Source organism: Cynara cardunculus (assembly GCF_001531365.2).
Source record: "Cynara cardunculus var. scolymus isolate 2C chromosome LG 8, CcrdV1, whole genome shotgun sequence".
In the NCBI taxonomy this organism is placed as follows: Eukaryota; Viridiplantae; Streptophyta; class Magnoliopsida; order Asterales; family Asteraceae; genus Cynara; species Cynara cardunculus.
This window is the reverse complement of record NC_037535.1, coordinates 25810555-25836021: the sequence shown is the minus strand read 5'-3', so window position 1 is coordinate 25836021 and position 25467 is coordinate 25810555. Positions and strand designations below refer to the sequence as shown.

Sequence of the window (25467 nt, the reverse complement as noted above, 5' to 3'; positions counted from 1 at the left end):
AAAAGAGGAGGGAGTGGGATATGGAAAAGTCATGGCTTAATGGAGTAAGCTCACCTCATGTTCTTATTGTCTTAACAACAAAAAGCCTTCTACGATTAAATCATACAGACATGGAAATAAAATAAAATCATAGATACCAACTTAAAAAACAAAGAGCCCATTGAATATCAATCATAATTGCAAATACATTTCTCTCTCTCTCTCTCTCTCTCTTATTTATCACCCAAAATCATCATAAAACATTGGAAATATGTGAAGATCACAAAGTTTGGTAGATTGGGGTTTACTACTACTACTTGATAATAATATGTATCCTTTACCCACGTGAACTCAACTCCTCCCTTTGTCTCCTCCATTACATTACATTACATTACATGTAACCAAGAACCCACACACTCTCTCTGCATCTCTCCCAATCCTCCTCCTCGTTCTCATTTCTCAACCTCACCCCCACAGTAAAAGACCTGCCTTTTCTTTCTTTTTTTTTATAATTAAAGAGGGATACATAGATAGATACAGCAGGAGGAGGGTTCTTGATTCGTCTTTATTAGAAAAAGAAACCAGCACTTATATATATACACACAGATCGACTGATTGATAGATATAGATACAGATAGATAGATAGATATAGTTGCAGGTAAGGTGGATCTGAAGAAAATGGGAATAATAGATCCGAGGCAGATAGTTGCAGGGGTGCTCACAGTCACCATGTTTCTAATGCTTGGCAACATGATTAAGCGTGAACACTTTGACGCTCCTGTCTCTCATCATGTATGCTTCTTCTTCTTCTTCACTCTGCAATCTTTCATTTTCTTTATCTCACGTTCAATCTCCAACCAGAATTGGAATTGGAATTGGAATTGGTCCTGTTTTAATTATATGCCCATTTCAAACCCTCATTTATTTTACCATCAGAATTCAGATACACATTACTAATTACCTTTGATATAGGTCAACCATGCTGGATCCACCCAAAGTGTTGAGGATTCAGAGAAAAGCCTCGCATTTGATTCGGCTGGCGATGATCCTTGGAAGGAGGAAGATACTGCTCTCAAGCCTTGCTGGTCTAAACCAGATTTGGGTCAGTGCTACACACTATCTGAAACTAATCTAAACATTTTCATTAATGTCTATTTCTAACGTCACTTTCTTTGAAATTTTATAGAAGAGGTAGAAGAATCTAAAGGATTCGTCACTTTCTCATTAACCAATGGACCCGAATACCATGTCTCCCAGGTATTTGATAAAAGTCCAGACCTTTACCTGCTACCTTCGCTTCTACTTCTGTCTTAATTACCTTGTTCCTTACCCTGGTTTCGTTCTAATTTCATCTGGAATGGTAAATGAGTGATGGGATTTCCTTACAAACAAATTGCGTTGGTTTTCACAAAATTGAGTTAATCAAGTCTGCACAGAGAGAGGAAGAAAGGGAAAGGAATAGAAACAAAAGAAATCAACACATTTCATTCTGTTTCTTATGTCAAAATCATGTATTGTTACCTTTTGTCTTTGTGTTTCATCAAATCTTAACCATGGTGATTGTAAACCTCAGGTTACTGATGCAGTAGTAGTGGCAAGATACCTAAGGGCGACACTCGTGATTCCAGACATAAGGGGAAGCCAACCTGGTGATCGGAGGTTAGTGTTCACATGTGGAATCCAGGCATTTTATGTCCTCTCTTGCTTTTTTTCCAATGCTACTTTCTTTCTTTTGGAGCCTGGAAACATAAATCTCTCTTGGCAATTAGTTTCAAGGTCCCATTGAGAAGAATGGTGGGGCTTTTTTTTTTTTTTGGGGGGGGGGGGGGGGGTTGTTGCAGGCACAGCATCTAGTGGATATGGTTGTTTATATATATGACTTGTAGATTCAAATGTTCTATCATCTTGTTCGCATTTGTATACTTGCATTCTTTCTGGTTCTTGACTCTAGAAGGTGCCATTTCTCAACAAGAATAGTTAGAGGTTTATATCTGAAGAGGGAGGTTCAGGGAAAAACCCTCCCAAAAACTGAAAAACAAAGGAACACACTAATAACTGTAAATCTATAGGCATGCACATGTGCATACTATAATTGAAGATGTTTCCTTGTTTCTATGCACATGTGCATACTAAAAAATTACTTATAAATTACTTGTATGCACATGTGCATACCATACAGATGAACGGTAACTAGAGTGTTCCTCGGTTTTTCATTTTTCCCCCCTAAACCTGACCCTATCTCTGATATCTCATATGCGGATATAGGTGCTATAAGGGATTGATGTCTTCTTCACTTTTTGTACTTCAAATATTCAGTTCATCAATTACTAATCTTATAAAGAAGTAACATCGATATCATGCAATAATGCTTCCAATATTTACTACAAGTAAACTGCATCCAGAATCAAACTACAGATGATTAACACCGTTGGCTAATCTTTCAGGAACTTTGGAGATATTTATGATATTGAGAAGTTTATAAGTAGCCTGGATGGAGTGGTGAAAGTAGTAAAAACTCAGCCTTCTGAGATAACATCAAAAAATCTTGCTGTTCTAAGGATTCCTAATCGAGTGACAGAAGACTACATTTCAGAAAATATCGAACCAGTTTTTAGAAGCAAGGGAAATGTAAGGCTGGCAACATACTTCCCTTCTGTGAACATGAAAAAGGGCAAGAGCGAACAAGAGAAAGAGAGAAATTCAGTCGGATGCTTAGCCATGTTTGGAAGTCTTGAGCTACAACCAGAAGTTCAGGAAGTTGTTGACTCGATGGTGGAGCGGCTGAAAACACTGAGTCGGAAATCTGATGGGCAGTTTGTAGCAGTTGACTTGAGGCTCGATATGTTGGATAACAAGGGTTGCCAAGGGAATGGTGACGGTTCAAAAAAATGTTATGACCCACAAGAAATTGCGGTGTTCTTAAAGAAGCTCGCGTTTGACAAGAACAGTGCCATATATCTGACCCAATCGCGGTGGGATAGCAGCCTGGATTCCATGAAAGACCTCTTCCCAAAAACTTACACGAAGGTAATAAAAATAAAAATTACTCATTTTGATTGCTTCTTTAGTTCATAAGAATCACCGGTTTTTCTTTTTTGAATGGTTTTCAGGAAGGGATTATGCCAATGGAAAAGAAGCCAAAATTCCTGGGATCGGATTCTTCAGAGTACGAGAAGGTGATAGATTTCTACATATGTTCACAAAGTGACGTTTTTGTACCAGCAATATCCGGGTTGTTTTATGCAAACGTTGCTGGTAAGAGAATAGGTTCAGGGAAGACTAAGATACTGGTTCCTGCAAACATTCCTCCCGATGCCTCTGCTTCTGTGGGGAATTACATTTCGCGTTATGTATCAAAGAAGAACCACATGGCGTATTCGTGTTTCTGCTAAAACGCTATCCATATGAGATAATAAATGCTTGAGACTTGTTTTAGTTTTCATTAGAGGTTGAGTTTCATATATTTATAAAAAGGGACAATGACAATGTGTTAGCATTCGAATTTTGTAACTCTAGCAAACACTTGTGCTGCTTGAAGCCAAAGAATCAAACTGAAACAGAAAACGGTTATCCGAATTGGTTTCTTTCTATCAAGTTCAAAAGAAGGATATTAATTTAGTGAAAATAAACCAAGGGAAATGAACAAATTATAATATGGAATGGAACAAGTGGAATCAACGATTCTTTTCAAAACCTTCTCTCTGTTTCTTATTACTCCATGGTACCAGAAAGATCAAAATCCAGCTATCAACATCTACACAAAAATGAACATGATAATAACCATAATAAAATTTCTTGCAGTCATAAAAATGCATGTTATCCATTGTTCATGGTGGTGGGATAATCGGATTATGAGCCTCAATATCAACATGCCTGATGCCAGGAACGATTTCTTGTATTTCCTTCTCAAGCCTATCAACTTCACTCCCTAGAGCCGTAACCACCTCTTCACCTATAATTATTCAGAAGCAATCGAATTTTCTTATTTCGCTAACTCAGTTGATGCATATAATCTAACTGTAACTACATACCATAGAATGACATGACCTTCAACATTTCAGTTTCATCCTTCTCTTTTGCAGCATCCTGAAACTGCACATACAACCTCACACTTGTAAATTTTTATTCATACTCATGCAGAAATAAGGGCCTGTTTATTAGCAGCTTAATAGACTTAATGGGACTCATAGCTTATTCGGTCAGCTATACATGCCTGTTTGGTACCGGCTTCATGATATAGAAAATGGCTTATTCAGTAAGCTTTTAGGGGGGAGCTTTATTCAGAAAGACAATTTTTTTTTCCAAAACTGTCTCTCCCAATTAAAAAAAAACACGCTCATTCCATCTATGAAAAAACTCTCCCAAACAAAAACCTTCCAATCTATACAGACAGATTAATACACACAGACAACTTTATCCATACAGGACTTAACGGAAAACCAACCAAACAGCCATTAAGAGTAGGAGACACAAGCCTCTTACCTTCCTAGCCCATTCTTCAGGTCCTGTCCTACTAAGATAATTCTGCACCAATATCGCCCCATTGAAATCTGCAGCATAAAGCCTCAAAAATTACAAGGGAAATTGCAGCAATAAATATAGAATAGCTACTGAAAGTCATTTTGCACATCTAAATCTTTAAGGAAATGGCAGACTAGAGGGTCAACTAATACATGATGTGGTGATCTATGCAAAGGGTCAGGAACCCACAACTTATTTGTTGGGAAATTAATATTTGCTCATATCTGTAGCTTGTAGTTGGTAAATCATTAAATTTAGATCAATTGTCTCTATTGCAAACATTATCAATTTATCACCATATGATTCTGTCTCACCTATTTCGGCTTTAAATCTAAAGAAACCAGGCCCAATCACCTCGCTTTTGCAATCATATACAGAATCTACAACCTGCAAGAGGGAAGTAGATAAGTGTAACCTAGTCACAGTTGGGTCTTTGAGTTAAGAGTGAATCTAGTGCAATATTTACTGGGTCATTCTTCAAAAATTCAAGAACCCTTTTCATATCATGATCATCAATAGCTCTACCAATAAGTGCATGACGATTTCTCTGGATGAGAAATATTGCCACCTGCAACAAAAATGACAATACAAAAGGCTCAAGCATTTCACAAATAAAAGCTTGTATTTATGCTCCTTCATATCACATGAAGAAACCAAAGAAGAAAAAGAGACACACAACTAAAATAATCTATTAATTCAACGAGTAGAGGAAGTGTCATGAGTCAGGTCTTATAATTAACAAACTTATCTGAAATGGAGAAAATTTCATAAAAATGATTTAATGAGAAAGTGTAGTAAAATATTGGGTATGGTTGGTTTGGTGCAGTAAAATATTGCTATAGAAAGTTAGCAGAATTCACTTTCTATATTCTTTATATTCCATAATGTTATGGTCATAAATCAATATGTTTAATCGCTATAAAAATGGAAAATCATGCTGATAGTGCAAAGGGGATGTATGTCAGAAATGGAACGTATAAATTAGTTAACACAGCATCTTTGTTCAAAAATAAGATGCAGAATAAGCGGTGGAAAGCCTATCTTGATTTGGGCAAGAGGACATTGCAATTACATACCACTCCGAGAAGGTTTCCGACAATGATTGAACCAATGGGATCATAGATAGGATTCCCTGTCAAATTTACAGCAACTAGTGAGCCAGCAGCAATGAGAAGGCCAGTAACTGCAGCACCATCCTGCACATTCAGTTACTTTCAGAGGCATCCCAGAAGGCTATAAACTTCAGATTCTGTTACTGATGTGCAACACAGTACAAAATTCTCGGATGACTTTTGTTCTTTGCTTTCACTTTGCATATATCTCGATGTTGTGGTAGTTAGAATCGTAATCCAGGAAGTAATCATCAGATGAAATAATTTGTTTTCAACATGTTTCATAATCATTATGCTGAAAGCAAGAAGCTTAGACCTCGGTCATGACGGCAACAGATGTCGGATCATGTCCACGCCATACATAATCTCTCACTTTCATGCCTTCTGCAGCTGCGCCTTTTCTGACAGCATGCACAGCCACAGCAAGAGAAGCCCCTAGAACCAAAGCTTCGTTTTTTAGGACTATAGATGCTATGAGATTCATTCCCCATGTAGTATGAAATCGTTTACATCAATGAAGTAGTCAAAAGATCTATTACCTTCAATAATGAATGAGCCGCCAATCACCAAAGCTGCATACATTATATTGCCAGGGGGCTGAAAAGTTTACATATATCAACAAGTTTCCGTTGCATGTCAGATGAGAGACGAATAGTGCACATTTTTCTTTAAATGAACAAAAAATAATTTGTAGAAACCAATCAATATGAAATTACCTGTGAAGTCCACAAATTTTGAACCCCGTTTACAATTGTGGCACCAGAACCAAGACAAAAGATTCCAACAGCAGATATTAAAGACCATACAAATCTTTCCTTTGAATAACCATACCTATAATACAGAGAGAATAAAATCAGACCAAACGTACCCAATATTCCACTATAGAGGGGGAATCTATTAGCACATATATGAAACTACACACTACAGATGTAACTATGATGTTGCAACGGTTTCTACATATTCAAGACAGGAAAAACTTTGCACTGATACATACAGTAATAACAAATTAAATCAAAGACAATTAGTTCCGGAAATGAAACAAGTAAACGTCTCTGAAGATGACAAGATTTTTAAATTGCAAACTTTCAACATGAAGAAGAAAATATGAATGAGAAATGAAATGCTCACGGATGAAGAGCATCTGGAGCGCGCTTGGAACTGCGCAAACCATATAAAAGAAGTGCCTGCAACATGAAACATTTGTTAATATCTTTGTGTTTATAGCAAGGAAATCAAGAATGTCAGCAGAAATGAGTATTTCACCTGATTTGCAAAATCTGCAACTGAATGCACAACTTCAGCCAGCATGACATGGCTTGAGGTGAATAGCCAGACCCCAAACTTGAGTGAAAATACTAGAAAGTTGCACCATAGTGCTGTGGTGACGGCTCGCTGGCTAGCAGGAAAATTTTCAACAATGCAAAAAAGAATACAAAGACAACAAATGAATGATGGGAAACAATACACAATAACAACCCTTTTGCGAGAAAGTCTTAAACATGCTAACTAAATACACAAATGGGTTTTTGTTTTTTAACTGAATAATAATAAGTGAAAGGAGGGTTACAGATACCTGTGATCATCAACCTCTATCTTGTTAATTTTCTTAGGTCTAGTGATAAAACCTGCAAAAGCGCGACAAAATTAAAAAAAGAGAGAGGGGGGGGGGAGTTGAAGGAATTAGCGTTAAGAAGGTAGAATTGAACTTACTCCGGTGACTAGAATAGCAGTAATTGGCATTGTATGAAATGGATGAAGATGAAATAATGGAAGAATAAAATGAAAAGGGAGAAATGAGAAATCGTGGGTGTGGTTGTTGGTGTGGAATGGAATGATGATGATGATGGGATTGGATTGGGTGGTTCCGTTGAGGAGGAGGAGGATCGAGAATTCGGGTAAGGAGAGGCGAGAGATGGCGACGAGAGAGGAAAGAGCGATGATAGATTGGCATGAGGATGAGCAAGAGCGTATGAATCAATCAGTCAATGTATGTATTATTGTAGACAGTAAGCTTAACATAACAGCATTGTTACTTGTCAGCTTGATTGCTTACTAGGGTTTTGAGTTATTTTTCAAGAAAGGAAAGGGTTCGTGAGAGAGAAAGAAAGGAACCCACCCTTGTCGGCTTCATCTGTCACTTTAACAGCTTTAAACTTGGTTTCAAGATTTGCTAGCTGAATGTATCAAATATTTGCTCTCTTTATTTATACCTTCAAAAGGTTTTGTAAAAAATCTTGGTTTGAATGGTATCAAAAGCCAACTGAAATTGTGTCATCAATTCTTTGGAAATCATCAAAGTTTTGTTTTCTTGTATGAATTCATGGATGGATAGAGATGGGATCTTTTTATTTCCAAAAGGGTTCTGTTGCAAATAAATATACAAGTAAAATGGGAAACACAGGCAACCCAATCCAGATAAGAAATGAAGAATGCTTCTATTTTCTTCATTGACTAGTAGTATAAATGATACAATTAGACAAAAAGGAACTAACTACAACGTTATCAATATCGTCAACTATAATAATAAAACAAGAAGTACAATCATCCTCCTCAAAACCCAAGTTTAGTTTGTTCAACCAATCATCCATTCCATCCTCCTCCTACTCTTGGTTGTGCTGACAAATTTTCCACAAAAAAGGCACCTAATCTCCCCCAAAATGCCCTTCTCTCCTACCACGTAATCGAATATTAGGTTTAGAGTTTCCTCCACGAGAGACGATTTTTAGAGGATGAGCTTCTGTGTTGAACACCCATTCATCCAATGATATAACAGATGGAGGCGAGAATAGAAGATATAAATATTTCAGTGTTTCTGCAAGAAAGAAGCTCTGCATCATATTGTCTTTCACGCCTGTATTAACCTGCAAACAAACAAATTATGTTATCAGAAAGGTACGAGTATAAGACACACAATTCAAGCAACATGGCCTATGTTCCAAAGAGATTATGAATGCTAACATGTAAGATAAAAGTCACTCTAGCATTTTTTTTAAATATGAATAGTCTTTAGTGTAAAGTACAAACTCTAGCACTTTTTAAAATTATGGACAGAGTACTTACATCCTTCAGTCCAACATATCCTGCTTCCACACGCGAGTTCTTTTCAAATGCTTGAAATATGTTCCACCCCCAATCTTGATACGTCTTATTACCAGTCAAACGCCAGAGGTAAAAGAGCGATTCAACTGTCTCTGGCCTCAATATGTTCCATGATGTACCCACAGTCATGTCCTAGAATATTGGTAACATTAGCATCATATAAGAAAACAGGAAATCTCCCAAAATTTGACCAATTACATTAATCAGATGACTAACCTGCCCTGAATGAAAGAAATAATTTTCTCCTGCCAACTTCGTTGGTGTGGATTGATAGAAGTTATAGCATGTCCACGCAAGCTACATTTAGAGGCCACAAGATAATCGGTCAAAAATGGTGGCCAAAGTGCTTTTAAGAGAATATGCCCCCATGTAAGATGCCCCTCAAATTCAATAGGGGGAAAATTAAATAGAACTTGAAGACTAAACCAAAGTTACCAAAGTTGCATAACAAATGTGCAAGAGTGAACATGTATTGAACTCTTACTCAAAAGGAAAATGTTTAGCATCTATTTTTGGAGAACCCACAAATGAAATTGCTGCTTTTATTTTGAACGGATGGAGTATTTATATTTCTTTAATACGTGTTAGGAGTAAGGTAGCCTTGTTAAGAAATTACAGTACAAGTCTTCAGTTGATAGCCAGTAGCATACCTCTTCGGCCAAATTTAAGAATTTTGTGGAATCACCAGGACCATAACCAGATGACCCTAATGCTATCATTCCTGGTGCAAAACATGCTAACTCATCCATCTGCACGCATCAGAAGAAAGTACAATCTCTAGATTTCCTTGCAAAGAATTTTTGATTCAGTGCTCTTTAATGAAAACTGGGTACCTCGACATTACCTTGTCAATCAAAGAATTTCCTATCTTCTCAGAAATATATGTAAAAGATGATGGTGCAGTTCTGCGGACCAAGCTCAATAGACCTTTCATTGATGTCTCCCACATTTCTCTGTTATAAGATATTCTGTTAAATCTTTCTCATACAAGTTTCTATGGGAGGATGTGCTTCTCATAAAAATCCAAAATTTGAAGATAAAAGGTGTAGCTCAAATCATTTTTAGTTATCCAAAAAGACCTTCAATATTCGATACTAGAATCTCTCACCTATAATGTTTCACCTCTGCAGTTCTGTTTCCTTGTATCCAAACTTTAAGTAAATACTCATAGAAACTGCACCCAAAAGTACAGTTCAATTGGAATCAAAACACTGACAGCATAAAGATTTCCTTGAATACGGTAGAAAAAAAGAAGTTAAATCCAACATTTTGAATTTTGGGAAGCAGCTTTTAAGGGACAATCAGTACCTGTCCCCCATGGCCCCAAAAGTAATGGTAGAATGTGATGGTGTTCCTCTGTGGGGGTTTATATAAATGGGGAGCAATCCATCAGCAGGAAAATTCTTCTTTAGCTCTAGAATTACATTTTCTACCTGAAACATCAATTTATGATATTAAACTTTGTGAAATAATATCAACTGCAAAGAGAATCCAAGTTAAATCCCCATGGATAAGTAAAAGGTTTGCATGCAATTTAACTCAAGAAGAAAGCTGTTAGTCCAAACTAGCAGGATTGAACAAAGATATAAAGAGAACGTTAGAAACCAAACTAAAAAGTTTAAATCTTTCTAGTTGGCAAAACAACATTAAAGTAAATTTGTTGAAGAGACAACCAGGTAACAATTATGATAATGCATGACACTATTGGGCACATACCTTTTGTTGATACTTTGCCTCTCCGGTCCTTTGTGTTAGTGCAATAAACTCCAGTTGCTCTGTCCCAGAATCTGCCAAGATACTATCACCCTGAGGAAACGAAAGAGGATATATGATATATTAAGAGAAGTCAAATTCATGGTCATCACTTGGACGCTTAACTAATGACCTGATCCACAACCGACAATGGTTATGATGCATTTTGAAGCTAACACTCATCTGGCCAATGAAAATGCTATTGCACCCTCAAGACCTATGAGGCTATGATGTCAATAAAGAGATTAACGGTCTGTTTGTTAGCAGCTTAATGGGTTTCACAGCTTATTCGGTTAGCTATACATGACTGTTTGGTAGTGGCTTGATAATATAGAAAGTGGTTTATTCAGTAAGCTTCCAGGGACGGGCTTTATGTAGAAAGTCAAGTTTTTTTCTAAACATGTCCTCCCAATTAAAAAACACGCTCCATCCATCAATGAGAAACCCTCCCAAACAAAGACCTTCCCAATCTATACAGACAAATGAATCCACACAAACAACTTTATCCGTACAGTTGTTAATGGAAAACCAACCAAACAACCTAAGTCAATGGACCACTCGTAGGCTACAAGCAAAATTCACATTTTTATCACAAGGGAAGTAGCATACTAGTAATTAGGACAGAAATGCTTCTCGATGAAGTTTAGAACTTACCCCAGTCCAACCAGGGTTATGGGCATTACCATGAGCCAAGTTGATAATGTTGTAAGGGATACCAGAAGGAGTATCCCATGCAGGCAGCAATCTATCAGCTATGTCTTTCGCCTTTTCAAGGAAGACATTGTCCCCAGATAGATCATAGGCACTGAGAAGCCCACCCACAACTCTGTTGAACAAAGATGGTAAATTGTCACACGATTAGTGTCTCATTATATGATAATTAGTATATTAGTTGCTGAACACAAACTTCCTGAGCTCATGTAATATTTACTAGAATAGAACATATTAAACCTTACAAAGCAACCTTATGGTCGTCTCAAACACGCTGGCATCATAATTCTTATTGAAGTCCAAAGAGTTTGCAACCCACCTGCCAGGCACAGCTTGTTAATATAAAATCAAGGAACATGTGTGCACACATATATTACAAGCTTTGACCACCCATAAATAAAATTATATCTATGGGGTATAAGAAGTTAATTAAATATATAGGACCATACTCTCTAGCCCTTTGAAACTGCTCATCCAGACCCATTATATATAAGGTATCCAGAGAGTCGATTAAAGTTGCACCAAGACCACCAAAGCTATCCACGCCATTCTTTGATTGTGGCTAACAAAAAAAGGATTAAAAGAAATCAGCATTTTAGGGACTAGCAAGAGACAAAAGAAACTAAAATAACCACAAGTGATAGAAGCAAAGACAATGTCAAAATCTAGTTAACTAAAATCATGTTTCGGTGTATCTACATAGAACTAACTTGGTGCACCGAAAATGAAAGCTAAAAACAAGCATGACCCATCTCAAGTAATCTATTCTGGCATTAATGGGTTAGCACTACAGTTTTTAATTGGTCAGATATAACAGTAGAAAGTGACTTTAAAGTAGCTACCACTATATCTGATCCATATGCCACTCTCCTATTGCACCTTTACACTATCAACATAATCTCCCTTCAACAACTCCTCATCAGCAAACAGATATGAAAGAATTTCAGATTGACAAGCACGTTACCAATGAACTTGGACAATCTAAGGGCAACTTGAGAAACAAAATTTTAAACCATGTTCTCTCCCATGCATCCCCCTTCATGTGGGTGAAAAGGCAAGTACATAAGACAATATACGTTCTCCTACAGGTCTCCAATCTTAAAGTCGAACCAAGTTTTCCCAAGTGAGATATAGAGGTAACAATACATGTGACCTATGCATGCCAAACAATGAAATTGCTACAACCATGCTGATGCTTTTACAATCTTAAACTATATTAGCCACGACGATAAATAATCATACTATCTGAAAGAAAACAATGACATACCTGAAGCTCGTCATGGCCCCAAGCATATTTTTCATATGAGGTCCATGCATGAATCATAGCATCTTTTACTTTTTCTCTTCGCTGATCCTCAATGGGATCAGTGGCAAGACCATCCATCTTAGTTACATCAGTTCTTTTGGTTGTAGTATTCATCTTTTTAACTGGAACACCACCTTCATGCCTTAACTCTCCTAGCTGCAAGGAGGCAATAGATTTGTAGTAAACTAATGCTTAAGGGACACTGAAAAAATATACAAGGAACGTTTCTTGGGCTGTGAGAACAGAAGTGTCAATCCTCAATATATATTTGGGCATAGAAAAAAATGTAGCCATTATATGTTCCAGCAAACCCGTGAAACTTCCGACATTTAGCCTTTTAACAAAACAACAAGACTTAATGGGAACTGACCATTTGTTTTAACTTATTCTCATTATCTACTTAAATAGGTAGTGGAACTCAAATTCCAGCATTGCAATGTGGAAAAAGACATTTGGTGGGAACCTTACAAGATGGTTTAGTTAAATACAAGAGAATTTCGATATACAGGATTCCTACAGCATTACTTCTGATAAAATTTTCAATGACTGCTTAGCGAAAATGCCAGGATTCCAGAAATAAGGTAAAAGGCACCAGATAGAAGTTTCAAAAGAGTCTGTTATAGGTAATCTGTAAGTTGTTTGGATCTTGATATAGAATCAAAACTGTGGTACCTCATTTTGCAAACGATCCATTTCTTCTTTCAACTTTGAGAGCTCTTCCTGTCAATCAATAGAAGTTTGTTGATATAAGAAATAAAGCAAGTAAAATGCATTTATCAGGTCTCTAGCCCTTAATTTTCAAAATGTAGTTGGGATATTATGCATAACAAATTAGATGAGTCTACCAACTGAATGGTCCCAAACACTTCTATTCTGTAGTTCCTAGCTAGTGATAGCACATCTTAGTGATCATTCAATAAATATCAACCAATGAGAGATAAGTAGTTAAACTCGCAACTACCATTTTACTCTTTATTTTTAACATGATAACTTTATTGGAACATGTATCCAAAGAAAAGTTTGGGAAATATACGAGAAGCGAGTCTAAGAAGAGAGAGGAAAAGAAGACAAGAGACAAGCCATCCTATCTGCTACTGAAGGTTCTAAGCTAAGAGTCAGCTGAAATTTGTCAGCCTGAAATCTTGCACAGAGGTCGCTCATGGTTGAAATAAACCATGCAAGCCCTCAATATTTTGCTCCTCCCACCAGATATTAGCGGCAATTAAATATCACTATCACACGCTCTTTGTTTCACTGTGAGCTCTACAGATCTGAAGGACCTTAATCCTAACACCAAGGGTCTGTCCGTTAGTAGCTTAACGAGCTTAATGAGACCCACAGCTTATTCGGTGAGCTATACATGACTATTTGGTAATGGCTTGATGGCTTATTCAGTAAGTTTCTAGGGGAAAGCTTTATGCAGAAAGCCAAGTTTTTTCCAAACCTGTCCCTCTCAATTAAAAAACAGGCTCCTTCCATCTATGAAAAAACCCTCCCAAACAAAAACCATCTCAATCTATACAAACAGATTAACTTTACCCATACATGAGTTAATGGAAAACCAACCAAACAACCCCTAACTCATAGCTGCCAATTATTAACTGTGGTGATGATGATGATGGTCGATCAAAAGAGAGGATTGCACTTTTATTTGATGTTTAGAACTTAAAATTTGTATTAACAGATCAGAGAAATTGAAAAAGACTTGAAGCAACACAATAGCTTCCGGAAATTAGTGTGGATCTCCTTCCATGTGGACCAGAATAAATCCACATGGCCTTAAACAATCCTGCTTCCAGTTCAATATTCCTCCAATGGGAAGGAAAGTAAGAAATTTTTAGAGTTTCCTCCAATCTGGGATCATCATTGCGTGTTTCTTGCGCTATCTAAGAATCGACAGTTGGGTGTTTCTAAGACTATAGCGTAAATGGAATTGGAAAGGGTAAAAAGATTGTGTGTGTATATAGACGATACCTCATGTTCCCGGACGAGAGTTTGACGATCCCAGACAAAGAAAGAGACAAAGACGAAGGCCATAAAAAGTAAAGCAAGACGTTTTGGGCGCTTCAAGTAATAAGCTGGATTGAGGTATCTCCATCGGATCGAGGATGAGGATCTGGTTCTTGCCATTTTGGTTTGAATCTTGTAACAAGTGTATGTAAGTAAGTATATTTACTAGTAGTATAGATATGATACAACAGAAGAGAACCCTAAGTGGGTATAAAAAAGAATTGAAGATAGAATAGATCTCTCCCGTTTCGCAACAGGTGTTGTCGGGATCTGTTGTCTCCAAGAAACGGGAGGGGGAGGAGGAGGAGGAGACGATGGGTTATTTATGACGGAGATGACCAACACCAATTGAATGAATTCATTGACTGACAACTGACTGACCTTCCAAGAATTTATTACCACAAGGGAAAAAACTTTAATTTATTCTGTGTGTGTGAGAGAGAGAATTAGGAGTTCAAAGATGACACAGTTCAAAGATGACATATCGACCATTGATTACTTTTAGCTTCGTCCCAACTCATTCATAATTGTATTGTATTTATCAATCTGGTGCATCGTAATTTTTTTTTTTTACGGAACCCGACCATTTATTCCCATACATATATACATTGCCCGACCCGTTGGTACGACTATTGATGCATATCAACGAAGCAAACAAGATCACAAAACACTTCCTCGGTCATGAGTTGCAAAATTCTCTAAAGATCTTATGAAATATTACGAGAAAGTTGCAAACAATTTATGAAAGATAACAAAACGTCTTTCTTTATAATATGTACCATATGTTGGCGATTTTAGTGAAATCATAAGGTTATTTTGTGTAATTAGATTTCCAAGAGAATAAATGATAGATGGTTAAGTCATAAAGTGTGATATGATATGTAAAAGCACACTCGTATAAGTTATCCTAAGATCGATGGATGTGGCCATTTGACATGGTCCAAGCGCTAAAACCCGTTTCTTGGGAGTGAATACATTTGTATGTTTTGTCGGACTTTTTTCCAAGTTACAAATTATCATTCTTTTCCATAAACAATGATACATTTTAATGTTTTCTGTTTGATTGAATCTATATACATCTTAAGTTTTTGACATTTCAAAAACAGTTATGAAATCGTTGCAAAACACATGCAAATTGTTTGTGAAGTGTTACGAATTACAAACTTGTTACGGAACACGTATGAACTCAGTGTTGTTCTCTGTATCTTTTTCCCTCATTTTCTTTTCATTTCCTTCGTAAAAATGGTTTCGAGAACACAACGTTGTTCCCTGTATTTTTCTTTTTAAAAGAACATCGAATCGAGAAGAGATGAAAAATAGAGAGAATGTGCAGAGAGAAAACATAAAAATACACAAAGAGGAATATTTCAGACAGAAAACTAAAACCAAGCATATTATTTGGAAAAATACAACATTGGAACATATTTTTGACATTTGATGCTAAGCTATTATATATAGAGCAAGCATGAAAACTGAAATTTCCCTTTGAAAAATACAAAAACAATCACATCCATAATTTGGCAAGAACAAAAAACAAACACATCCCATTTTCTGTATATATATATATATATATATATATATATATATATATATATATATATTCTCTACTCAAGAAACAAAGTTTGCAAAAGGATCAAGAGACCATGTAGTGGTCACAAAGGATGAAGCCATGAAGCAGGCACTGAGCAGTATGAGTTTTATCTGATGTACCTGATAATACCAGCTTACCTCCTTCCATCACCCCACCCACCTTTGCACCTGATATCTGGAATCAAAACACCACTAACTTGCTTCATAATCATTTCACATGTAATTTCACACACCTATAAAAAAGAATGCATACATACCTCTTCTATATGACCTAAGTTGACGTTCTTCTCTCCGTATACGCACCCAAACAAATTCTCAGGTATAACAATCTCGACCCTAATGCTTCCCGTTTCATTCCTGATACACCAAATACTAACAATAAAATATTCATCATTAAACTAAAACCAATTTATTACGACTAGTTAGGAGAGATTAAAACCTTCCGCTTGAATCATTAACTTTGGGTAACCCTCCTTCCAACTCACCAACTTCGCCTCCATACCTGTTGCTACCTGACTGAAGGCCAAATTCGAAGAGATTAAGGTATCTACAAAACATCCTTCTATGTAACAACTAAAACTTGCTGCAAAATTACCAACCTGAGAAGTCCACCTCCCAGGTGGTGGTTGCCTATGACCATATCCTGCTCGTTCATTGCCATAAGGATACGAATTTCGATCAAAATAAGTTGGACGAGGGTGATCACCATGAAAATATAGAGGTGTAGGGTCAAAAGGCGGGCCTTGACCAGCAACACGATCAGGATTGTGAGAATGTCCAATCGGTGATGGATAACCTGGTGAAGAAGCAGGATCATGCCTAGGTCTGAATGAAGGGGGTGGCATTTCTGGATAAGGGGCCATATAAGCCGGGCCATTGACATTCGAAAAATATTTCATAGGAAACATGGTTTCACGAAGTCTGCCTGTGATTTGAAATAAAGCATCCTGTACCGACTGTAAGCTGCCAATTACCTAAAGAAACAAAATAAGGGAGACTTCAAAAACATGTGGACATCAGGATGAAGCTACAATACAAAATGCCCCAAATATAAACAATTATCAACATAAAAAGAGCTTATAAGCAGATATTATAAGACCTACCTGCACAACTTCATCATTCGGCATACCATACTTTGAAACCTGTTCTTTAGGAAATATGTGTATGCTAGCACCAGTGATCCTTCTCATCTCAGAAATTATCATGCCACCTTTACCCCATAGACAGCCAATCTGCCGTGAGTGTACCAGAAGCCTAGCAACAATGGCTGCACCAGGTTCAAATCCAATCTCAGAAATTCTACCATGGACACGAATAACCGCATCCTGTGCCGGAGAATGCCTTTGCTCTAAAATCTGCATGACAATGGAACAAATTAATTAGAATTAGGATAAATAACTGTAGTTTATATGCACTTTGCAATCTCACATGCCTCTCGTGCAGATATTACAACCACCCTCTCGTCTGATTCAGGTGCTGAATCAGCAATTTTTATAGTTGCGCCAGTCTCTGTCTGCAGTGCTCTTCTGATGGAACCCCCTTTACCAATCAAGCTACCAACTTTGTCCACTTGACACAACAATCGGAACATAACTTCCTCTTCCATGGCCATCCGGTGGTGGTTCCCAACACCTTCGGTACCTGAAGCAGATAATGACCATTAATAAGATCATTAAGATGATTGTATCTTGAAAGCCAAATGTATAACCTTGTTATGGGAAAAGGTATACCATATCCATGAGGCATCAGCCCCATAGGCCTGTTACTGCCAGAGTTGGCTGCATCTGCTCTTGGGTTATCCTGAAGACAACTTGATACAGATAACAAAGCTTTCTTTACAGCTAAAAACTTTCCAGCCATCTGCATATAAGCAACATACAAATAAGCAAATATACGACTACATAACGAAATGAATGGGCAGCTGCATTGATCATCAGAAAGAAAAAATACAGCTGCATTAGAAGTATTTCCTGAAATCACTTCAATATCCACTAGGATGGTTATAGACTTCTTCAACTTGCTTTTCAATTATTCTTTAACTTACAGAGAAGGGTTTCTTTTACCATGTCTATAAAAAAGTCCAGTGCAAAGATCCCAGCTTCATTCTATAACTGTAGTAAATGCCTCCCAGCCTCTCAAAACCAAAAAAAAAACAAAAAAAAACTTTAAGAAGGTACCATTGTTATTTATCTCTAATAGGTATCTTTAAGGTTTCACCAATCATTTTTAGTTTTTAGACCTACAACAGAAACAATGCAAGTATAATAACATTTACTAGTTAACATAAGATGATACTGCAGATGTACCAGAATGGGTAATTAAATACTATGGATTTCTTTCAATATCATAAATAGAATGCACAATTATATGAACTATTCTTTCTTTCTACCTTCTTGAGGAGCTTGTTAAGGGAAAACTTAGTCACGTGTCCTTGTTTCTGATATCAAAAGAAACTAATGTTCTTCTCACTGTTCTGAGCTGAAATTTACCCCACACTGAGCCTACTATTGAACCTCACAAAACCTTTCACTTTCACCCAGTTACTAATATCTTCTACGTAAATAATATTTACACAGCAAACCTTTTTCCATGTCTAAGTAGCTATATAAAAGAAAAAGAAAAATAAAAAGAAAGAAAAAAAACAGGTTGCCAAAACCTTCCATATAATATACTCGTCTGCTTTGCTCCAAGACAAAAGTCATAAGCCATAGCAGAACATGTTTAATACCAATCAACAGTCTGTACCACAAAATTAGCTCAAACAGCAAGATGAACTCATAAGCAAAATATTTGACCATAACAAACGACCTGATACCAATAACTTGCAAAAAGTATATGAAGTCAAACTCCAGCACTATTGAAAGGATGTGGAAGATGCAGTAAACACTTGTAACATCTTTCCGAGGGTGAGATTGTATCATGATGTAATTTTACAAAAAGAAATAAAAAGGAAGTATTGCCTGGCTTACGTTGGATGTCATAAATAAATTGACAATCTCAGAAGTATCAAGCTTTTCATTTTTTCGTTCGCGGTTTCTGATCAAACGGGTAACTAACAAAAGTTTACAATAGGAGATGAATTCAAAAGTTAAAAGTGCTATTGTTTTAATCACAAAAGGATGTTAGAAATGCATTAAACATAGAACAAAATACACTGGTGTATTTTATAGAAACCATAATACATCAAAACAATTACCGAAAAGGGATAGCGATGCATTACATTATCAAATATGTGATACTTCTTAAGAAAGTAATTGAGCGAGTAAGCTATCTAATTAGCCACATACCTAAATCCCTACTCAAGAAGCCACTTTAATCAGCAAAAGGTATTAAATGGTGAGGCGAAGAAAATAGCCCAATGACTAAGCACTTGGATGTGGGTATATAAAGAATCAAAAATTTCCACTCCCTTTTCATACATACACAAAAAGTATCAACAGAGTTAAGCCATCTCCAATGCAGTTAGAAGAAGAGGCTTGTGCAAGCGGTAGTTTTGCCAGGAGAGATTTGAGTGGGAGGAATAGCTAAAGGAGTCGACATCAAATAGTTGTGAATGATGCTATTCATATCCTAGAACCCTAGGAGGTTAACGTGTTACCTGTCTGTAATTTCTATTACTTCTAGTTATTTTTGTCTATCCCTACTAGTTCAGAATGCGAGACTTGTTTAAAGTTGATGCGTAAATCTATCATTATGAGTTTCCCTTTAATTAGTTGCGATATTTGTATAGCGAAACAATCATTTGCTAAAGTAAGCCTGCATTTGCACTCACTGTCTTACCCAAACCTAACATGCTGAGAAAAACAAGATAAAAAATCACCAAATCTTTGGAAAAAATTTAACCCTTTAATTTGTTTAATTCAAGCATGGCAGGCAGGCAGGCACCCATATGAGATAATACATGACAGACTGTCCTGCTCCTGAATGGAGAAGGTCGAAACTCCACCATATACCTAACAGAGCACCATTAAAACATGAATCTAGTTATGCCAAAAGCACCACCAATCCATAATCACACTAATTAACTAAATTCCCAATGAGTATCATTGATACAACACAAACCAGATACATATGGAGCATTTTATGCACATTCAAAGACACCATATAAATTATATCACTTGTAGTTGAAGAATGATGGTATTTAGCATTACCTGAATCAACTCATCCCCAGGGGATGCACAATCTGGAAGTTGATCCTTGGGCAAAACCCTAACTTGGGCCCCAGTCTCCTGCCTGATCTTTTCAATGATCTTTCCTCCTCTCCCAAGCACACATCCAATCTGATTGCTTGCAGCCAACAATCTACATACCACGGGTCCTTGCGGTATCCCACCACTGCCTTGTGCAGAGTTGTCTTCACCATGATCACTTTCCTCCTTGGACATTTTACTTCGTTCTTCATCGACCTTCAATATCCTCTCAAATACCTTAAGCAATGCCTTCTGAGCAGGAGATTCTTCAAAATTAGAATTCCCTGATTCTTCGCTATTGGAATCCTCGTTGTTGTTATTAGCATTACCATCCCTGTTCTTAGAGGTAGAATCAGCTGCTATTATAAGGATCACACGCTCTTCAGACCCATGGGAAGAGTCGTCGATTCGAATTTTAGCTCCGGTCTCTTCACGAACCTGGCGGATGATGGCACCGCCCTTGCCGATGAGACCGCCGGTCTTAGTGGCGGGACAAAGAAGACGGAATAGGGTTTCTCCTTTGGGAGTGGCAGGGGAGGATTGAAGATGGCGGCGCTTGGTAGAAGAAGTGGGTGTAAGGTGAGGGTCAAGGGTGGAATGATCGAAGTGGCGCTTATTTGAAAAGGAAGCATCCATCGAGGATCAAGAGAGCTACCCACGGGGATAGTCCGATTATACTCGAGGCCACTCCACCCTGCAGTGCAGGTAAAACGTTAACCGTCGCAATCCACCGCTCTACCTCTTTCTATGAAATAATTCTGTATAGTAACAACAAACAAGATGGTTTTTTTTTTTTTTTATAATGAATCCATCCATAAAGTTATGAACGTCTGTAGCCAAAAAGACACTGTGTGCTTATATGATGAAGTTGTTTTTGGACGGAAACGGAAACGGAATAGATAGATCATCAAATCATGGATGGTCGACTCATGCTTCATAAATCAACTAGTTGCGTACCCGCGCAATGCGGCGAAAGCCGTGAATTTTAACGATTTTAAAGTTTCACTGGTTTTATAAGAAAAGATTTAACGATGATATGGGTTACACTTGGCCTTTACATATTAATACAATTTGAATAAATAAGAGTTATGGTTCCAATTACAGTCTATCGATGAAAAAGATTGTATGACAGTTTAAAATCCAACATATTTCTTATAAACAAATTATCGATGAAAAAATTGTATCTACGTTCTCATTTGTGGAACTCATTTGTTTTGTCTTGTCACTTCCTAATCATTTAAACAAACAAATTTCAGAATCATCTCAATAACAATACAAATATTTCTTATAAAGTTATGTCGTAACTTGAGTTTTAGTAGCAATTAGTTATGGACGACACTACATTATTTACACTTTACGTTTATTCACATTAATCAACTAATTAACATAAAGCTTTCAGGTTCTCTTTATTTTTGTTTTAATCTTGTCCCGTGATGTACGCATCTTATTTAAAGGGCTTCATGGAGGTTAGAGCAATGAATATCTTAGGGGCCGTTTACCAAACATTTACCCGGTAAGTGCTTACCGGTACAATTTAACACTATTATTTACTTATCGAGAAAGATTTTAGGCATCGTATGCAACAATTTACCCGGTAAGCGCTTACCGTGGTAAGAGTCGYYGCMCTCACTTACCGGGTAAGACTCTTGGTCCTCGTCTCGCTCTTATCGGGTAAGATTCTTGATCTTTTACCATATTCATCCGGTGAGGTAATGTTACTTGGCAAGCGCTCACCCGGGTAATCGTTTAGTAAAAGGCCCCTTCGTTAAACCCAAGTTTTTTACAGTAGACAAATCTTCCAGCATTAACTTCATGAAACTATAAATGAAAAGAAAGATAAAGTACAATTTGCCAATACCCACAAACTTCCTAATGATGAAAATGCTTCCGGCATCAACTTCATGAAACTATAAATGCCAAGAAAGATAAAGTGCAATTGGCCAATACCCACAAACTTCCTAATGATGAAAATGCTTCCTAATCTGGTTATTTATTTGAATATGAAGTTATACAAAGAAATCTTTAAACTGTCTTGACAGGCAAAGAACAAAACAAACTTCCATAAACAAAAAGCAACATGATCCATTTAAAATGCAAAACCACTCCTGCTAAATTGCTAATTGCATACAAAAAGATTGAAAAAAGAGATTATAATGACTCCTGCTAGCTAATGGCATACAGTACAGAAGTGACAGACAAAGAAGATGAGAAAATAATTATACATTTACTGTGATATAAATGTTACAAATCTGAAATGTATGCAAACAGCAACTGTAACTTTTGGGGTGGTGGTATCAGATGAAACCAAATACAACTCACATAAGAGGATGGACAACCCAAAAGATGTCCAAAATTAAGTTAAAGACATGATTTCTAATACCTAATTGAAAACCTTAGATCTCTGAACACACCTAGAGGCTCCTTGAGGCAGGGGCACTGCATTTTTGGTTGCTTGATTTTATCAGCCATTCAATTGTACCTTGGGTTTGAACTATACGGCTAACCTCGGTGTCTTCTGTTATTCTACCAAATGTAGTCAAATACATACCGGGGAGGCTTTTCTTTTGGTAAAAAACAGTCCTGTAAGTCCAAGACTACAAACAGTACAAGACAATAAATAATCTTCAAACTTAAATAGGAAGAATCCATAAGTATACTAAAACAAGTTGGAACTTGAAACATAACATGAAGTCGTCTTAAAATATGTTGCATCTCTAAAAGAATGATAAAAATGAATGATAGAGTTTGGATGCAAAGTGTTCGACCCAATGAAAAAATTGATAAAAAGGAGATAATGAACCTGGAAGTCCAGGACCACAAACAGTCCAATACCATGTCTCCCTATATAATAACAGCAACAAGATATATGATTGTCCTAAAATTACTAATCCTAATGCATTATAATTTCGACCTGCTCTAATGCTAAGAAAGCTTTTGACAGTGACATCCATGAGGATTTATATGGAACTATCTTCTAAATCTGTTTGGATTACTTTCTTGGCAAAGAGAGCAGGCTTTATGTCCTCTGACATAGTTTACACTTCACATGCAAGTCTTTCCCATCTTTGGTTTGATTCATTTATTAAATGATTCATTTATTAAATTTTACCTTGCCCCTAGGAACATATTGCAAACAATAGAGAATGCAAACAGTAGGAATAAAGAACATTATGATCATCATCAGCAACACATTGAATCAAACAGTAGGAACAAGGAACATGTGAGATAAAACACTAGGAAGATGTAGAATGGAGAGATCATAATGCAAACAATAGAGAATGCAAACAGTAGGAAGATGGTTGAAATGCAGTGATGCAAACCGAATGGATACTACAGAATTGGAGATATGATTGGTGTCAAGTACAAATTGATTTCCAGGCACTTCGAGACTGCTGGATGTCTCCAAGGCTCTCGCCCAAAACACACATGCCTTTCTAACCGCTCGCACCCTTTATCACCTAAAGCATGTACTCGTGCATTTTACACTTGTACTAATACTAAACTCCATGAGTATGAGTAAAATCAAATCATTTGAAATCATTTTACACTTTCAGTAGTTACCTCCACAAAAAGTTCAGTAGTTACCGCCACAAAAAGTTCAGTAGTTACCTCCACAGAAATCGCTTGAATCACTTGAAACCTCCACAAAATCGGTCGACTTGAAACCTCCAGACTGTAAACCACCAAATAACAGAGCACAGATACATAAGTCCTCAAATATCGACATGATGACCAATAGAATAACAAAAAGTAACGTTTACCATAATATACTTAAGGTTTGTAGTACCGATTTCTAATCATTTCCTCGCATCGTTAGTTGAAAACAACCCTAATTTGCTAATCATTTGCTCGCATCGTTGTAATGCTTCGCAGCTCTTTCTCAATGTCTCCTACAAACAACAAATTTTAATCGCATATAGACATGTAAATAAACTCGATCAAGAATACGAATACACACAAACACACCTTTTCGACGGCAGAATCATTTGCAAGGACATGTCTTCCATTTTCAGTGAACCCAAATCAAATAGCTTCTTTCACAATCAAAAACCCTAAAAAAATTGAATGTTAAAAACAAACCAAATAATTACCTGGAGATGGAGATGGAGATGGATTSAACGATGGAAGATTGAGAGAAATGCCTGCATGAATCGATTTAAAGGGAATCGTCGTATTGAGCGGTGGAAACTCGCTTTAAAGGGAATCGTCATCGAGTGAGAGAAATGCCTGCCTCGTCTTGGGGGAGGGACAACTTTTTTGAAACGTCGTATTGGGAGAGGGGAGCGATGTATTGGGGAGGGTAGCCGGGTAAAAGGAAAGGGTTGAAAGGGGAAGTAGTATAGACAAGGGTATTTTGGGTATTTACAAATTTAAGACTTTAAGACTTTGAGTGAAAATGTTTAATAAAGTAGTATAGATATAAGTAAAGTTTTGTCATATTTATCGCTTAACCAAAGATTTGTAACTTAAAACGCCATTTCATTATAATTGATTTCTAAACTCTACATATCCAACTTCTAACATTATATATATATATATATATATATATATATATATATATATATATATAAAGCATTTCACACAAATCTATTGTTATTGATATATATTACTTAACATCTAATATTACATACAAGTAAATGGCGCATTAGCACGACCTTTTAAAACTGAATCTTTGAATTCATATAACTAACTAATAAACACAATTAGATACATTATAAATATCTCGATTTAAATATAAATAATCTAAACTATAATTCGGATAATTATTGAATTACAATCGAATAATTAATTATTATCTTTAAAAAATATTATTATAACTGAAAAAATTACTTTGTTATCTATATCTATACTATCTTATTAAGTAAATTTAGCAAAAATCTTAAAATACTAAATGACCAAAATACCCTTTATACTATCTTACCTCACTTTTTCACCCTCTTCTCTCCTCACATACACTCACCCCGATTTTTTTAAAACTATAATTTTAAATTTACACTTTATACACCTGTAATTAATTAATTAATTTACTTTACGTCTTTTACTTTTAAATGCTTCATTTTAAACTTTTATCAAATTAACATACATAATCGTATATCAATTAAAACATGTTTAAAAAATGCATTTTTATTTTAACAAGTTACTCCATTATAATCGTCTCGTTATACCTTCGAAATGAGTCCAATATTGAATAGTTTTT

At 36.5% G+C, this 25467-nt stretch overlaps 4 protein-coding genes across 7 annotated transcripts; 1 reads left to right on the top strand and 3 right to left on the bottom strand.

The window, feature by feature from the left end:
* The first annotated feature begins 364 nt into the window (after positions 1-364).
* On the top strand, positions 365-3552 carry LOC112516578 (protein MANNAN SYNTHESIS-RELATED 2-like). Its single transcript, XM_025123701.1, has 6 exons — positions 365-771; positions 952-1081; positions 1166-1236; positions 1553-1638; positions 2424-3006; positions 3090-3552. Exons 1-6 carry the CDS (start codon positions 658-660, stop codon positions 3369-3371), a joined length of 1266 nt encoding a protein of 421 aa, XP_024979469.1. The 5' UTR covers positions 365-657; the 3' UTR covers positions 3372-3552.
* An 87-nt stretch (positions 3553-3639) lies between these two features.
* Positions 3640-7956, bottom strand: LOC112516577 (metal tolerance protein C4). Of its 2 annotated transcripts, none has more exons than XM_025123699.1 (13): positions 7323-7956; positions 7186-7237; positions 6876-7008; positions 6741-6796; positions 6329-6443; positions 6152-6209; positions 5929-6059; positions 5577-5696; positions 4967-5068; positions 4815-4887; positions 4462-4529; positions 4011-4071; positions 3640-3931 (listed from the first exon to the last, which is right to left on the bottom strand). In XM_025123699.1, exons 1-13 carry the CDS (start codon positions 7561-7563, stop codon positions 3807-3809), a joined length of 1335 nt encoding a protein of 444 aa, XP_024979467.1. In that variant the 5' UTR covers positions 7564-7956; the 3' UTR covers positions 3640-3806. The 2 variants fall into 2 exon arrangements, with proteins under 2 accessions (XP_024979467.1, XP_024979468.1); XM_025123700.1 differs by having other exon boundaries at positions 5929-6047.
* A 74-nt stretch (positions 7957-8030) lies between these two features.
* LOC112516576 (mannosyl-oligosaccharide 1,2-alpha-mannosidase MNS1-like) lies at positions 8031-14841 on the bottom strand. Its single transcript, XM_025123698.1, has 14 exons — positions 14455-14841; positions 13153-13200; positions 12442-12636; positions 11624-11736; positions 11428-11493; positions 11118-11289; positions 10428-10517; positions 10020-10144; positions 9820-9885; positions 9556-9664; positions 9362-9460; positions 8928-9008; positions 8673-8843; positions 8031-8473 (listed from the first exon to the last, which is right to left on the bottom strand). Exons 1-14 carry the CDS (start codon positions 14608-14610, stop codon positions 8255-8257), a joined length of 1710 nt encoding a protein of 569 aa, XP_024979466.1. The 5' UTR covers positions 14611-14841; the 3' UTR covers positions 8031-8254.
* A 1028-nt stretch (positions 14842-15869) lies between these two features.
* Positions 15870-20957, bottom strand: LOC112516126 (KH domain-containing protein HEN4). Of its 3 annotated transcripts, none has more exons than XM_025123140.1 (9): positions 20232-20957; positions 17811-17940; positions 17513-17721; positions 17184-17435; positions 16680-17054; positions 16520-16596; positions 16338-16437; positions 16092-16255; positions 15870-16057 (listed from the first exon to the last, which is right to left on the bottom strand). In XM_025123140.1, exons 1-8 carry the CDS (start codon positions 20904-20906, stop codon positions 16124-16126), a joined length of 1950 nt encoding a protein of 649 aa, XP_024978908.1. In that variant the 5' UTR covers positions 20907-20957; the 3' UTR covers positions 15870-16057; positions 16092-16123. The 3 variants fall into 3 exon arrangements, with proteins under 3 accessions (XP_024978908.1, XP_024978909.1, XP_024978910.1); XM_025123141.1 differs by having other exon boundaries at positions 15870-16053; XM_025123142.1 differs by lacking the exon at positions 15870-16057 and having other exon boundaries at positions 16165-16255; positions 16520-16592.
* Positions 20958-25467: the final 4510 nt, after the last annotated feature.